This window comes from Labeo rohita, chromosome 1, assembly GCF_022985175.1.
Source record: "Labeo rohita strain BAU-BD-2019 chromosome 1, IGBB_LRoh.1.0, whole genome shotgun sequence".
Classification (NCBI taxonomy): domain Eukaryota; kingdom Metazoa; phylum Chordata; class Actinopteri; order Cypriniformes; family Cyprinidae; genus Labeo; species Labeo rohita.
In genome coordinates, this window is record NC_066869.1 from 30,741,364 (window position 1) to 30,757,052 (window position 15,689).

Here is a 15,689-nt window from a genome sequence, read left to right on the forward strand (position 1 = left end):
AGAAAGTGACAGTTGAGATTCAAATTCATGAACATTCTGCCATTGTAAGTCTATGGGATTTTTTAGCCCACTTTTTCGCCCGCTGTACGATCATCGTACGCCCGAACGCTTAGAAAAGTCATAGCACACCTCTCCCCAGTAAGCCGGTCGATTTGACACCTCATTCATGGGTCTGTGACAAACGGTGCGGGACGAGTTACGCGCCGAAGTTTTGTCAGGGCGAATAGTAATAGTAATACTAGATATGTACATTTCCTGAAGAAAATGTGAGTGGTGCTTGCAGTGGCAAAACTCGGCCCTCGGTTGCTAGGGGGCTGTAAGCGGTTGCTAGGGTGTGGCTACGAAGATCATAGGTCATTACTCATTGGTTACCTGAAAGATAAGTCAAATGAATGTGAGAGAAAGTGACAGTTGAGATTCAAATTCATGAACATTCTGCCATTGTAAGTCTATGGGATTTTTTTGCCCACTTTTTCGTCCGCTGTACGATCATCGTACGCCCGAACGCTTAGAAAAGTCATAGCACACCTCTCCCCAGTAAGCCGCACGATTTGACACCTCATTCATGGGTCTGTGACAAACGGTGCGGGACGAGTTACGCGCCGAAGTTTTGTCAGGGCGAATAGTAATAGTAATACTAGATATGTACATTTCCTGAAGAAAATGTGAGTGGTGCTTGCAGTGGCAAAACTCGGCCCTCGGTTGCTAGGGGGCTGTAAGCGGTTGCTAGGGTGTGGCTACGAAGATCATAGGTCATTACTCATTGGTTACCTGAAAGATAAGTCAAATGAATGTGAGGCCCTGCAAATGTGAGTGACAGTTGAGATTCAAATTCATGAACATTCTGCCATTGTAAGTCTATGGGATGGGATTTAGCCCCCTTTTTTTTTTCCGCTGTACGATCATCGTACGCCCGAACGCTTAGAAAAGTCATAGCACACCTCTCCCCAGTAAGCCGGTCGATTTGACACCTCATTCATGGGTCTGTGACAAACGGTGCGGGACGAGTTACGCGCCGAAGTTTTGTCAGGGCGAATAGTAATAGTAATACTAGATATGTACATTTCCTGAAGAAAATGTGAGTGGTGCTTGCAGTGGCAAAACTCGGCCCTCGGTTGCTAGGGAGTAGCTATGCAGTTGCTAGGGTGTGACTATGAAGGTCATAGGTCATTACTTATTGGTTACTTGAAAAGTCAAAAGTATGGGTCTGAGTAGAAGTTAAAAGGAAAAGGGTTGAGAGGTGTTATAGTAAGGCCCTGCAAGTGTGTGTGTGTGAGAAAGTGACAGTTGAGATTCAAATGTGTGTGTGAGAAAGTGACAGTTGAGATTCAAATTCATGAACATTGTAAGTCTATGGGATTTTTTTGCCCGCTTTTTCGTCCGCTGTGCGAACATCGTACGCCCGATCGCTTAGAAAAGTCATAGCACACCTCTCCTCAATAAGCCGCACGATTTGACACCTCATTCATGGGTCTACGACAAACGGTGCGGGACGAGTTACGCGCCGAAGTTTTGTCAGGGCGAATAGTAATAGTAATACTAGATATGTACATTTCCTGAAGAAAATGTGAGTGGTGCTTGCAGTGGCAAAACTCGGCCCTCGGTTGCTAGGGGGCTGTAAGCGGTTGCTAGGGTGTGACTATGAAGGTCATAGGTCATTACTTATTGGTTACTTGAAAAGTTGAGTTGGGTTATTAGTCTCATTACTTATAAAGAGAGTTGAAAGGTCTGAGATGTGTTAAGTGTGAAAGTGACAGTTGAGATTCAAATTCATGAACATTCTGCCATTGTAAGTCTATGGGATTTTTTTCTGCTTTTCGCCCGCTTCATGAACATTCTGCCATTGTTGTCTATGGGATTTTTTTGCCCGATTTTTTTCCGCCGCTAGTAATCGTACGCCCGATCACTTAGAAAAGTCATAGCACACCTCTCCCCAATAAGCCGCACGATTTGACACCTCATTCATGGGTCTGTGACAAACGGTGCGGGACGAGTTACGCGCCGAAGTTTTGTCAGGGCGAATAGTAATAGTAATACTAGATATGTACATTTCCTGAAGAAAATGTGAGTGGTGCTTGCAGTGGCAAAAATGGGTTGCTGCTGTAAGTGTTGCTAGGGTGGGTGGGGTGTAGGTGGGTGTTGCTAGGGTTGCTAGGGTAAAGCAGGGTGGTTGCTAGGGTGGTTGCTAGGGTTGCTGCCATTGTTGGTTGCTAGGGTGTTGCTGCTATGGTTGCTAGGCTGGTTGCTAGGGTGGGGTTGCTGGGGTTGCTAGGGGGGTTGCTAGGGTGTTGCTAGGGGGGGTACATGGGTGCTAGGGTGGTTGCTTGCTAGGGTGGGTTGCTGCTAGGTGTTGCTAGGGTGGGGTGGGGTTGCTAGGGGGTTGCTAGGGTGGTTGCTAGGGGTGGTAGCTAGGTGGGTTGCTAGGGTGTTGTTGCTCAGTGGGTTGCTAGGGGGTTGCTAGGGTAACCCAGGGTGGTTGCTAGGGTGGGTTGCTAGGGTACTGGGGTGGTTGCTAGGGGTGCTTGCTAGGGGGGGTGGTGCTAGGGTGTTGCTATGCTAGGTGCTAGGGTACCTAGGGTGGTTGCTAGGGTGCTAGGGTTGCTAGGGTACCCTAGGGTGGTTGGGTAGGGGGTGGTTGGGTGGTTGCTAGGGTGGGTGGTTGCTAGGGTGTTGCTATGCGGTTGCTAGGGTGGGGGTGGTTGCTAGGGTGTTGCTAGGCGGTTGCTAGGGTACTTGGGGGGGTGGTTGCTAGGGTATGCGGTTGCTAACCAGGGTTGCTAGGGTGTGGGTTGCTAGGGTGGTTGCTAGGGTGCTGCTAGGGTGGTTGCTAGGTGGTTGCTAGGGTGTTGCTATGCTGTTGCTAGGGTACTAGGGGGTGGTTGCTAGGGTGTTGCTAGGGTGTTGCTATGCGGTTGCTAGGGTACTGGGCTAGGGTGGCTGCTAGGGGTTGCTAGGGTACCCAGGGTGGTTGCTAAGGTGTTGCTATGCGGTTGCTAGGGTAACCGGGGTGGTTGCTAGGGTGTTGCTATGCGGTTGCTAGGGTACTTGGGGTGGTTGCTAGGGCGGTTGCTAAGGTACTTGGGGTGGTTGCTAGAGTGTTGTTAGGCAGTTACTAGTTGTCACAGATCATTACTATCATTAGTTTTATAGAGTTCTTAGAGTTCTGATTTAACACTTAGCTAATCACTATTAGCATGTAGCTATTCACTACTAGCATGACTAGCATCTTAAGGATTCCTATTTGCTAGCATGAGTCAAAAGAACCAAGTCCCATGTCTCTACGATGTTCTGATGTAGAGATATAGGACTTGCTAAATGGTTGCTAGGGTACTCTGTTTGGTTGCTAGGGAGTGGCTTGGCAGCTACCAATGATGACACTCCAAAGTCTGCTTGCCAGTATGAATGATATAAACCAACCCCCATGTCTCTATGACATTCAGATTTGAAGATATGTCTGTGTGGGTTTTCGTTGCTAGGGTGCTCAATAGTGGTTGCTAGGGCGTGGCTAGGAAGTGGTCTAAGGTGATTCATGATTGGCTGTTTGCTGCCCCGAGTCAAATGAGCCCACCCCCATGTCTCTATGACACTGTGATCCAAAGATATCCATCTGGGCTTTTATAATGGTGGTCTATGGGATCTGTTGCTAGGGTGCTCTAAATGGTTGCTAGGGCGTGGCTTGACAGCTTCACAGTGATTCTGAGAGTCTGATTGGTTGGCTGAGTTAAATGAGCCCTCCCCCATGTCTCTATGACATTGTGATGCAGAGTTATGTTCAATGCAAAATTCCTATGTAAATTACCATAGTAGGAAAAAAAACATGCTTTTTTTTAATGGGCCGTCCCTCCCCATAGTATGTCAATGGGAAAATTTGGGGGGCTCTTGCGCCCCAGGGGTACAACTTATACCCCATTGCGGGGTATGTTCTCGCACAGCCTGCCAGCCTCTCCAGATGTGGTGAATCACATGTTTCTACGAAATTCTCGCTCAGCGCTACGACCCCCCCTCAAAGTTGGCCGCAATGTTAAGTCTATGGGATTTTTCGGGCGATTTTTCGCCCCGTGTACGATCATCGTACCCCCGATCGCTTATAAAAGTCATAGCACACCATTCCCGAATAGGCCGCACGATTTGACGCCCGTTTCGTGGGTCTGTGACAAAAACTGCGGGATAATAATAATAATAATAATAATATACAAATATTACGGAAAAAGACGATCAGTTAATGGACTTACAAGACTGTGGGTTGGATAAAAATGTTTTCTTGTAGGCCTATTTAATTTGATGTACTTTATGTAACTTTTATTCATGATAAACTTCATTCGAATGCTGTCTACATCGAGCGTAGACAGCATTAGCATAAACCGCATCGCCTATGGTTAATATAATTATGTATTAACTTGTATAATAACCAATATAATAATTTTTTTTATTCTAAATAAAATATTAATAATCCCGGGTTATTACGGTCATGCAGGTTTTTTACGCATGTAACTCGTGGCCATGAGAAAAATATGTAGTTTCCTCAACATAGTATCTCGAGGCCACGATTTCACATCGCGTGGCCACAGGACGTCCTTACCTCGACAAAATGATCTTGTCGTAATCGAATATCTCGTATATCATCGAATTAATATCTCGTGGCCACGACAAAATTAAGTGAACCGAACATGTCTCCTTCTGGTCACCGTAGTTTAGAGTAAGAGGCGTCAGTCATATTTTTTAGTCTGTATTAGGGTTGTGCTGATAGACGATAGTATCGTGTATCGACAATAGTCAGAGATATCGCCTGTTGCTGATGCCTTTGACGATAGCAAGACGATAATTATTATTATCCGTCAAAAATAGCAGAAGCAGTATTAACATTAAGTCAGCAGTTAAGTGCGTTGCAGGGGCTAGCGCTCTCCCTGGCAGTGGCAGCTTGCGGTGCCACTTCCGGTGGCATCCCCAGATGCCACAGATTTCCTGGCAGCTGCCACTTCCGGTGGCATCCGCAGATGCCACAGAGTTCCTGGCAGCTGCCACTAGTTGCTACTGGCAGTGGCAGCTCGCGATGCCACTTCCGGTGGCAGCTGCCACTAGTCGCTACTGGCGGTGGCAGCTGCCACTAGCCACTAGTCGCTACTGGCAGTGGCAGCTCACGATGCCAGTTCCGGTGGCAGCTGCCACTAGCCACTAGTTGCTACTGGCAGTGGCAGCTCGCCGTGCCACTTCCGGGGCAGGTGCCACGGTTTTTCTCGCTGTTTTTGCTGTTTATTCGGTAAAAGCGAAACGTTGTCAGTGGCGTGCCACATGCGGTGTTTTTTTTTAATGATGATGCAAAGTTCTCACAGTTTCCCATTATTATACGTTTTATGTATTTTTTATGAGTCACGATATATGTGTGTGTGTGTGTGTGTGTGTATATATATTCAGGGTGCGATTTGTGAAAAAAGCGGGGGGGGGGGGGATACTTTTGAAAACTTTTTTCTGTCCAGGTATAAGGTTATAGCCTAACCTAATGTTAATGTGATCTGTTAACAACGCAAATCCGTCTTTTTAGTCCATTGCATAACAGAATGATTCGAAGCGCTCCAACTGGATGACGTATCGCGAATCGTTTGATTCAGAACGTGATTTCAAAGCGCATTTCGTGAATCATTTGATTCAAATCAAATCGCACCCTGTATATATTCAATATTATATACATATATACACACACATAACGAGACCATTCTAGTGAAACATAATGAAAATAATGAAACCATTCAAAAAACACTTTTTTTTTTTGTTTTATTTTTGTCATTGATTGATTGATTTTTTTATGATGAATGTTATTAGGGATAGATCATTCATCCTCAAATCTGACAAATAGTTTGTATTTTCCCCTGTCCAGCATTTTGTTGCAGAAGACATCATAATCTTCTTTTCTTTCGAACACAAAAGTAAAGAGTTCAGCTGGAGAGTCTTCATCAAAGTCACCCATCCAGCTTTGTAATTTAGATATGGATGAACTTTGTTGCTCTTTGTCCTGTGAAAGGATTGCAGGAAATTGTATTTTATCATTCCATTTTGTGCTTCTGCACCATTCATATTACAAAATATGACATTAAAAAGTGTAAAATTCAATGGTATGTAGAAAGTAATTCAACAGCGACACCAGCTGGTAAAGTTAAAAATAACAGCAGACAAATAAAATATTTTTGTATAGTGACTGTCTTTTCATATTATTTTGGAATAAATGTAAAATAAAATACATACAAACACTTATGAGATTTATTGGATTTGAGAAAACAGAATATTATACAGTGTAAAAATACAAAATATAACTTTGGAAATGTGACAACGGTTAGGATATATAAATATAACCCCCAATGAACGTGATTTTGCGATTTAGCAGTGGTGCACGGGGCTCTGAATTCCCAGCGACGCCCCTATTCTGGTCGCATCTGCTTACTGTATAATACGCATCATCAAAACTTTCATTTGTTTAAAATAAACGGCGACAAACGAACGTGACTCATAAAAACAGCCTACATAAAAATGTATAATAATAATTATTATAATTGTAATAATAATGACATTACAATTGTGCGAACTTTGCATCATCATTAAAAAAACACCGCATGCAGCTGAAAACAGTTTCCTTTTTACCGAGCAAACAGCAAAAACAGCGAGAAAAACCGTGGCAGCTGCCAGGAACTCTGGCGTAGCTCGTAAGAAACTCTGGCAGCTCTCCCGAAGTGGCACGGCGAGCTGCCACTGCCAGTAGCGACTAGTGGCAGCTGCCAGAGGAAGTGGCACCGCGAGCTGCCACTGCCAGCATTCGCGCCTGTATACAGTAGTAGGAGCTAGCGGCAGCTTGGCACTCCTTATGTGTGTGTATGTTCTATATGGGAAAATACAATTTAGCTTATTGGACTCATTGGACTCATATACTGGTCGCATCTGGTCTGGTCGCAAACGATCGTGACTCATAAAAAAATACTTAATGTATAATAATAATAATAATAATAATAATAATAATAATAATAATAATACAACTGTGGGAAGTTCATCATCATTAAAAAATAATAATAAAATACCACCGCACGCCACTGACAACAGTTTCGTTTTTACCGAGCAAACAGCAAAAACAGCGAGAAAAACTGTGGCAGCTGCCAGGAACTCTGGCAGCTGCCAGTAGCGACTATTTGCTGGCAATGAAACTAAGTAAATAATTAAATAAATTAGCACAATAGTATGGTGTATCGACGATCTCACAGACTGACGATAGGACAATATGAAAATAGAGCATATCGCCCAACACTAGTCTGTATATTTGTTATGTTTTCTTTATCTGTCAAGAGTTAAGTTGTTTTTATTTTTACTTATGTATTATTTATACAAAATTAAAATAAAACTTGAACGTGAAATCAAAGTTTTAAAAAGTGCCATGCCTGTATGGCCGTGCCGAGTGCCATGCGCATGTAGCGGTGACATGTCAAGTGACATGCGCGCATTGGCCGTGCCGGGTTCAGTACCATGCACATATAATGGTGACGTGCAGTGCCATGTGCATTTAGGAGTGACAGGTCGAGTGGCAGCTGCCGGTGCCATGCGCATATAGCCGTGACATGTCGAGTGACATGCGAGCATTGGCCATGCCGGTTCCAGTGCCATGCGTATATAACGGTGACATGTGCAGTGCCATGCGCATATAATGGTGACATGTGCAGTGCCATGCGCATATAACAGTGACATGTGCAATGCCATGCGCATATAACAGTGACATGTGGAGTGGCATATGCCCGTGGCACGGAAAGATTTTACTCTTGTGCCAAAGCCATATACAGCGCACAAGCCCCGCCCATTTGCAGCGTAAGTCCCTCCCACTCAGGTCAGTGCAGCTATATGTAACTGAAACCACGAGTCTGTGAAACCTGTAACAGCGCGTTTTTGAACATGAAGCGCTCATATTAAAATAGAATTCAATCATAGCCTTTTGAAGTGCAAAGAAAAAAAATTGCGATTCCTGTTTTTCAGCTTCAAAATCAAGACCTCATGATGCTAATTGGAACTTAGACCACTTAAAATACTGAAGACTATAACTTTGAATTTTAATTTGAAAAGGAATTGAACAATTTTTAAGTACCCACGTGGACACTGAAAACCTCTCATCCCAAACACAATTGCAAAGCAAAATCCTGGACAAAGAAGTTGCAGCTCCCACAAGTGTGCTCACTCAATTGGAAAAGAGCATAGCACTCAATGCTATGTTCTTAAACAAGCCCTTAGTTTTGAAAAACACATTTTAGCGTTCCTTTTCAATAAAATAATTATACATTTATTGCGTTAATTTAAAGTTATATTTAAAAACCAACCTTGTACACTTGACCATATGTGCCATTTCCAACCACTTCGACCAGTTCAAAAATCCCGGCTGGGTCCTAAAGACAAACAAAAGGTAAGTATACAAACTGCGAAACAATGTCAATGTAAATTAAAACAAAACAAACTATAGATTTAACAATAAAGCTCTCCTGGCTGTGTATGCTAGTGGAGTTCAAACAAAGGAAAGATCGAAACTCTTAAACGATGGCCATTCCACATAAAGATATATTATGATTTGAACGCTTTTTCTCGTTTAAACAAAGACTACGATGCGTTCGTGGATTCTGAAATCATCGGTATCTACTGCAAAACACAATGAAAACAAGCTAATGTCGGTACAGGCTACTCACCCGTAGTGAAGAAAGGTCTATGTCTACTAGACTTTTCGCTGGAGAGTCGTTCGCCATCTTTCATTTGTATAAATAATATTTGCTATAACAATACTCTTCACTCCGATGTTCACCGTCGACCGTAACTACACACCTATGTCCGTTTTGTTTACTATAGCAACATTTCTCTACTGTAAGTCACACGTTGTTAATTCATGTTGATTTGGAAGGGATTCGAGCAGTAGCTCCCTGTGTCCTGCAGAGATGTCCGATTCGCCAGTGAATCATTTTAAACGGTTCTTTTTTTTAGGACTCGGTGGAACCGATCACAAACAGTTTCTAAATCACTCCACTGTAAACTAGCTTACATTACTTTGTTTTGTGATTAAAACTGTAACGTGGGGACCGTCTTGTTTATATTGGTAATAATTAAAATTAATAGTGTTCATATTCAACATTACTGATGTGTAATAATGATATTAATACTACTAACAGTTGTAAACTAGTTGTCAAGAAAAATAAATAATACTGCCTTGGACTCAACCTTACCAACAAAATGAAAGTAAAATGCAGTTATCGCTCACTTTTGATACCTCAAAAGAATAAATGAGTCAGTTTGTGAACCATTTAATTGAAACGTCACAAAAACGAACCGATTCATTGGTTCACCAAAGTGAATCTTACTAAACACAGGAAGTCGGCGTCGTGAGAAATTGGATCCTCCCTCGAAATCGGGTCGAAATTGTCTAGTAGTGATTACATTTTTAAAACATCCTTATATGCTGTGTATATGCAACCCAACAAATGCAATCTCAGTAAGTTAGCTTTGAAAAAAACTTTACCTTATACAGTAATATTTATATTATAAATAATGTTTATTGTTAAACTTAATAGTAAATGCAAAACCGTCTTGTTGATTTAGAGGGAACCCTAAACTCTGCTGCAGAGCTTAATTTTAATTATTAGTGTTAAAATCGTCTTTTTACAGACACAAATAGTAATTCTAAAGAGGTCATCTAAACTGTGATTCTTCTCAGAAATCCTTACTCAGATTGGTTTACTCAGTTTGCATTGCCCTTTGCTGTGAATCAGTAAACCTCATGAGAAATCTGGTCCTGCAATTCTTACACGATCACGTTATAATATATGTTGTTTAAACTATTTTATAATGACCATTATTGTCTTTTGTAGTTAGCTTACGTACCAGCATTGCATGCAGATACCAGTTGGACAGATAGCTAGTTTATACACTGCGGATTTGCACTTCCCTATCTGCCAACATCCCTTCAGTATTATAGCTATTATGCTATTATAGTTTTATGTGGTTACATTTTAAAAATGAATTCATATACACTGGAGTTGTGTGGGGTGTAGTTAAGTGTGATCTGCTGCGACATATGAGTCAACTTGCTCCCTCAGTCAGAATCGAGGGATGAAGGGTCTGTCCATATAAATGTCCCTCCTCCATTTGACGAAGTGGATCACACTTCAGAATAATGGTGGGGATTCCCCAGAGAGGAAGTGCTTAGGGAAGTTCATGAGTGTATGTTTACAAGTGAAGTGGAATGCAGCCCAGTCAGTGGGGGTATAGAGTCGGTACAGGTCACACCCTTTTCATTCTTCTTGATAAGTTCCTATGCAGTTGAGCTGATCGCTGAGCCCTTAGCAAGGCAATTTGCCAGTAAGCATAGTCAGCATTAACACTGATCCAGTTCCCAGATGGCGATTGGGCAAATTAAAATCTGTATAGCAGTGGACAAGCAAAAAATTCCTACTTTTTTAATCTACTTTTTATGCTTTGTGTGTAAGAGTTGGGTGTAGAGGGTTGGGCTTAGTCTTTATTCTTATTTTAAATTATACTTTGAAATGTTTAAGTTGCTACAAATCATTTTCTCAAGGTGTAATTGTAAATACTGCCTCAGTTTAGATGTTTATTAACTGCTGAAAACTAACTGGCTGTTAGAACCCCAGTGCCCGGTTGCATAAAGAACCTTAAGTTTTTCCCTTAAGTATGAAACTTAAGGCATGATTTCCCCTTACCTAAGGGGATGATTTAAGGGTGTTGCATATAATCCCTTAAACGCTTCCCTTACTAAAGGGAAACCGTTAAGTGTTTTACGACAGCGATTCAAGGTTTGCCGTTAAAAAAATCTATTGTTGCTATGGACACGTTATTTTGTAATGCAGATAGTGGTGTAAGTTTTCACAGAAAACAGTATAACACGGATAAGGAGAACAAAATATAAACCAAATATAAACGAGAAGGACCAAGCGAGACGGAAACTCAAACTGATAATTCACTCAAAACGAAAAATTCTGAAAAATAATTTTATTGAGTTTCCGAGGCGATGTGAACATTATGAAGCGTATGTTTCATTCATACTCGAAGCCGGAGGGCGCTCTTGCGCTGAAAGTCCAATCCGGACTCATAGAAGTGTTATGATGGAATACAGCAGTAATCACTGCAGCTAAACTGAAACGTAAACACAATAAACACACGATTGCGACAATATACGGTTTATGTGTGTTTTTTAAGTTATCTCCAGGTAATACGTAGGAAAATACAGGAATAAAATATCGAATATGAATTTGTTCTCGTGTGTGACGGACTCTTGTTTGAGGTATTATGTGTGAATGTAATTTAATCAATGGTTGTATGTGAATAAATGCCTAAATTAATCTGTTTAACATATAAAGAGGACGATCGTGGATTGAATCAGCGCGCTGTTTAACACTTAAGGTGACATTTTCCATACCTTATGTTATACTTGGGGAAATGACAGCTAAGGGGCTTTATGCAACACTTAAAGGGGTTTAAGGGATACTTAATAGAAATTCTAAGGGTCTATGACGTTTCAACTAAACAAACCCTTAAGTGACATTTAAGGGATATTTTATGCAACGCCCTTAAGTGTAAGGGAAACATAAGGGCGATCTTAAGGGAAAATTACACTTAAGGTGCTTTATGCAACCGGGCACAGGCATTCATTCTCATTTGTTAAATTCTAAAGGTTTTGTTTGGTAAATGTGTTTATGAAAAAAGTTCTTAGTAGGGCTCCCTTTATAAGAAACACTAAAATTTGAATGTGAACATTCACAAACAATGAAAATTCGCTTTAGCATCATTTCTGAATCATTCTCATTTCTGTAAAACTGTAAGACACTACTTCCATGTTATGAGCTTCTTTGAAAATGGCAGTTGGCAAGATATTCACAGATTTGACTTTTCGGGATCAATAGCTCACAAGCAAAACGTTTTTTACTACACAAATGATGCCTCTTTTCTTTCGCAGTGATGTAGAAAACGAGCTACAATCGCGTTTTCCTCCAAAGAAGTTTTCCTCCTCTCTGTACAAAATACGTTGATCTCAATGCGCTGGCGTCTGAGAGACAAGTCGAAAGTGAAAACAAGCTAATGTCGGGCTAAACAAGCTAAAGGGACCGTCTGCAAAGTGCGAAAAATGTTACTAATAAAATACTCAATAACTTTACATTAACACACTGTACTTTCACCAAATTAATTTATTTGTGACTTTGTTTGTGTCTCAGCACAGTGGTCACTGGTAGTTGTGTTTAGTTGTGCTTATAAATAAATTGTAATTAAAATTTACTGTCAAAATGTAATTTTTAGCACATTTTGACAGCAACAACCATAGCTATTGCATTTTTTTTTCTGTTTTCTACATTTCAAAATGTCTCTCCCTGCAGTCCTGAGCAGAGCATGATTGGAAATGTAAATCATTGTATCTACTTCTATAATAGAACTTTCACACAACAAAAGTTATCCTGGCTGTTTTAATTATGTCTGTAGTACTGTATTGTATTGTATTAAATTATTATTTATTGCTTATATTTTGTATTGTTATGTGATATATTCTATTTTCCATTGCCTGTATGTATGTCTCTACTTTTTCAGCACTAAAATCACCTGTCACAAAGACAAATTCCTTGTGTATGTATTGTAAACATACTTGTCAATTAAGCTTATTTTGATTCTGCACAAGAGGCAAAAATAATCAATTAAGAATTTTTTTTTTTTTTTTTTTTTTTTTTTTTTTTTTGCTTTGCTTTTTTAAGACACGGTTTTCATTTTAAACAAGTGCCTGTCAAGATGATATAGACAACTGATGTTTATTTAGATTTTTTGTTTTAATAAAAATATTTTATTCATTCATTCATTCATTCTTCTATGTATTTTTGTGTGTTTATTGTTATTTCAATTGTATGCACTCAGGGAAAATGTCTTATTGTTTAGAGAGACAAAAACAGTCACTGCCAAACTTGTAAAACATTACAATTGGAGTACTGTTACATGATGAAATGAATGTGTGAACTGGATTTGGTGAAAGTACAGTGTGTTACAGTAAAGTTATTAAATATTTTTTCATAATAAAAGTTAATTAAAAAATGTGTAAAAGCAATTATTTTCAAAATGAGTGTTGTAGTATAACCAGCAGGAGAGCAGGGATCAGTGAACTAAATTTGGTGAAAGTACAGTGTGTTACAATAAAGTTATTAATTATTATGTCCAATAACAGTGATGTTATTAACTATTTTTCATAATAAAAATTCATAAAAGCTGTGTAAAAGCAATTATTTTTAAAATGAGTGTTGTAGTATAAAGAGCAGGAGAGCAGAGATGTGTGAACTGAATTTGGTGAAAGTACAGTGTGTTACAGTAAAGTTATTAACTTATGTCCAATTACAGTAAAGTTATTAACTCTTTTTCGTAATAAAAATTCATAACAATTGTGTAAAAGCAATTATTTTTTAAAATGAGTGTTGTAGTATAAAGAGCAGGAGAGCAGTGATGTGTGAACTGAATTTGGTGAAAGTACAGTCTGTTAATGTAAAGTTATTGAGCATTTTATTAGTAACATTTTTCGCATTTCACACTTTGCAGACAGTCCCTTCGGACTTGTCACTCAGACGCCAATGCATTGAGATCAACGTATTTTGTACAGAGCGCAGGAAAGCTTCTTTGGAGGAAAACACGACTCTAGCTCGTTTTCTACATTACTACGAAAGAAAAGAGGCATCATTTTCAGTTTTACAGAAAGGAGAATGATTCAGAAATGATGCTAGAGTGAATTTTCATTGTTTGTGAATGTTCACATTCAAATTTTAGTGTTTCTTATAAAGGGAGCCCCACTAAGAACTTTTTTCATAAACACATTTCCCAAAACAAAACCTTTAGAATTTAACAAATAAAAATGAATCTGTGAATATCTTGCCAACTTTACTGAACTAGGCAACACATCACTGTTGTCAACAGCTGCCACAATGCAGACACATTTGGTAGTCTTGAATGGGAAGAAAGTGAGAATGTGTGCAGCAGTGAACAGACATATTACTACCAAAAGGGGGCCCCATAATTACGCACAAAGCCCACAATCAGAAACCAGTACAGGGCTCTGACTTCCATATAGAAAGACATATTTAAGATATTTAAAATAAAAATTTAAAAATGCTACAGCTCTCTCTCTTTTATTGAAGTGTATACACTGTTTTCTCTCAGCAGAGTTGAGTCAAATTTGTCTGTCACAGGACAAATTATAGTCTTAAGTGACCTTGTTTTAGTCGTTTATAAATTTCACAAATGGATAGTTGCTTGCCTATGCACAACAGCACAGTCATCCAGGAAATGGAATTATAACATGGGAAAATAACCTTTTATAACATGGGATATGAACCTAATGATTTCACATGGCCTGTCTAGTTTGCTGCATGGACAATACATAGTCTTTCTCACCTTCCTCACCATGAACATGTGTGGAAAAATGTTTGTCAGGTGATTTCGTCTGTGAGATACAAGACATATGTGTCATACTGTGGAGAATAAATCAGTCAAATAATGTATCATGCTGCTAAAGACCTAAGCATTAACTCTTGTGCTGTGCTAAAAATCCTTTACCTAAATTGGTGTTCTTGGTCAAAAATGATCAGCATTTTAAAAATATGTTGTATCTATTTTTGGATTGATTGATTCATTTGGGCTTATGTACCTCTTAATGTTGGATTAACTAGCATATTTAGGGAAAAATAATCTAGGTCAAAATGACTGGAACAAAACATGAAAGTTAAAAAGGCCTAAGCATCCAATCAGAAAAAACTTAACCTACAGTAGACTTTATTTAGCAGATGTTAATATACGATACTGCCTTGGTACAAGAGCACTCAGCTGATTAGCTCTAATGTTCATGTTGGCATCATTGCCAACCATGTCCACATGGAGATTCTATGTCATGTAAATGGTTGAAGAGTTGTAGCATTCTTTTATAAAGTTTTTTTTTTTTTTTAAACCACTCACCTCAGTGAAGTGGTTATCCATATCTGTTGTGCATACATACCCTGCATATATTTCATAGCATATATTTCCTCTAACTTAAAAAAAAATGAATATGCCTGTGGGTATGCATTCAAAAATGTGCTCTGGTCAAGCCAATGTAATTTTATATATACACACAGACCCTTTTTGTTTTTGTTTTGTTTTTTTCTCTCTAAAGATTCCTGAGATGATGTCATTAAAGAAATAGGTTTTGTTAAAAATAGTTTTTAAAGAACTAACAGGAGGTCACATTAAAAAAAAAACCTTGAAGTGCTTTCCAAATACAGAAGAATGTGAAAAAAAGGGATTACTTTATGTGAAAAATTGTGATGAAAGAAAAACTAAAATGATTTAAATTCTTAACATTTCATGTAACATATTTAACTATTAAGACATAAATGACTTCTCTGACTCATTCAATTTATGGCACATAGAAACAGAACATTGTTTGCTTTAAAATATAAAATATGTTTTATTTCATATTGATTTACAAATTTACATCAAAAATGCAGCATTTAAGTAGTAATTTGCACAGGAAAAGGTAGATAACAGACATACACAAGACATGCACATCACAGAGACAAAAACAATGAGAAGAAAATGAGTGTGAACATTCTAAGGCCTCCTATAGTCTATAAAGATTATTATGTAGACATAAGCCACCCATCCACTCATTGCACTCT

At 39.3% G+C, this 15,689-nt stretch overlaps 1 protein-coding gene across 4 annotated transcripts in view; it reads right to left on the minus strand.

Moving 5' to 3' along the window:
• Positions 1–8,945, minus strand: part of LOC127162852 (mitogen-activated protein kinase kinase kinase kinase 4) — a 74,421-nt gene extending 65,476 nt beyond the window's left edge. For all 4 annotated transcript variants that reach the window (XM_051105748.1, XM_051105739.1, XM_051105755.1 and 1 more), the window contains exons 1-2: positions 8,700–8,945; positions 8,340–8,405 (exon numbers count right to left, since the gene is read on the minus strand). In XM_051105748.1, the coding sequence (XP_050961705.1) occupies positions 8,340–8,405; positions 8,700–8,756 (123 nt within the window). In that variant the 5' untranslated portion in view covers positions 8,757–8,945. The remainder of the gene's footprint in view (positions 1–8,339; positions 8,406–8,699) is intronic.
• Positions 8,946–15,689: the final 6,744 nt, after the last annotated feature.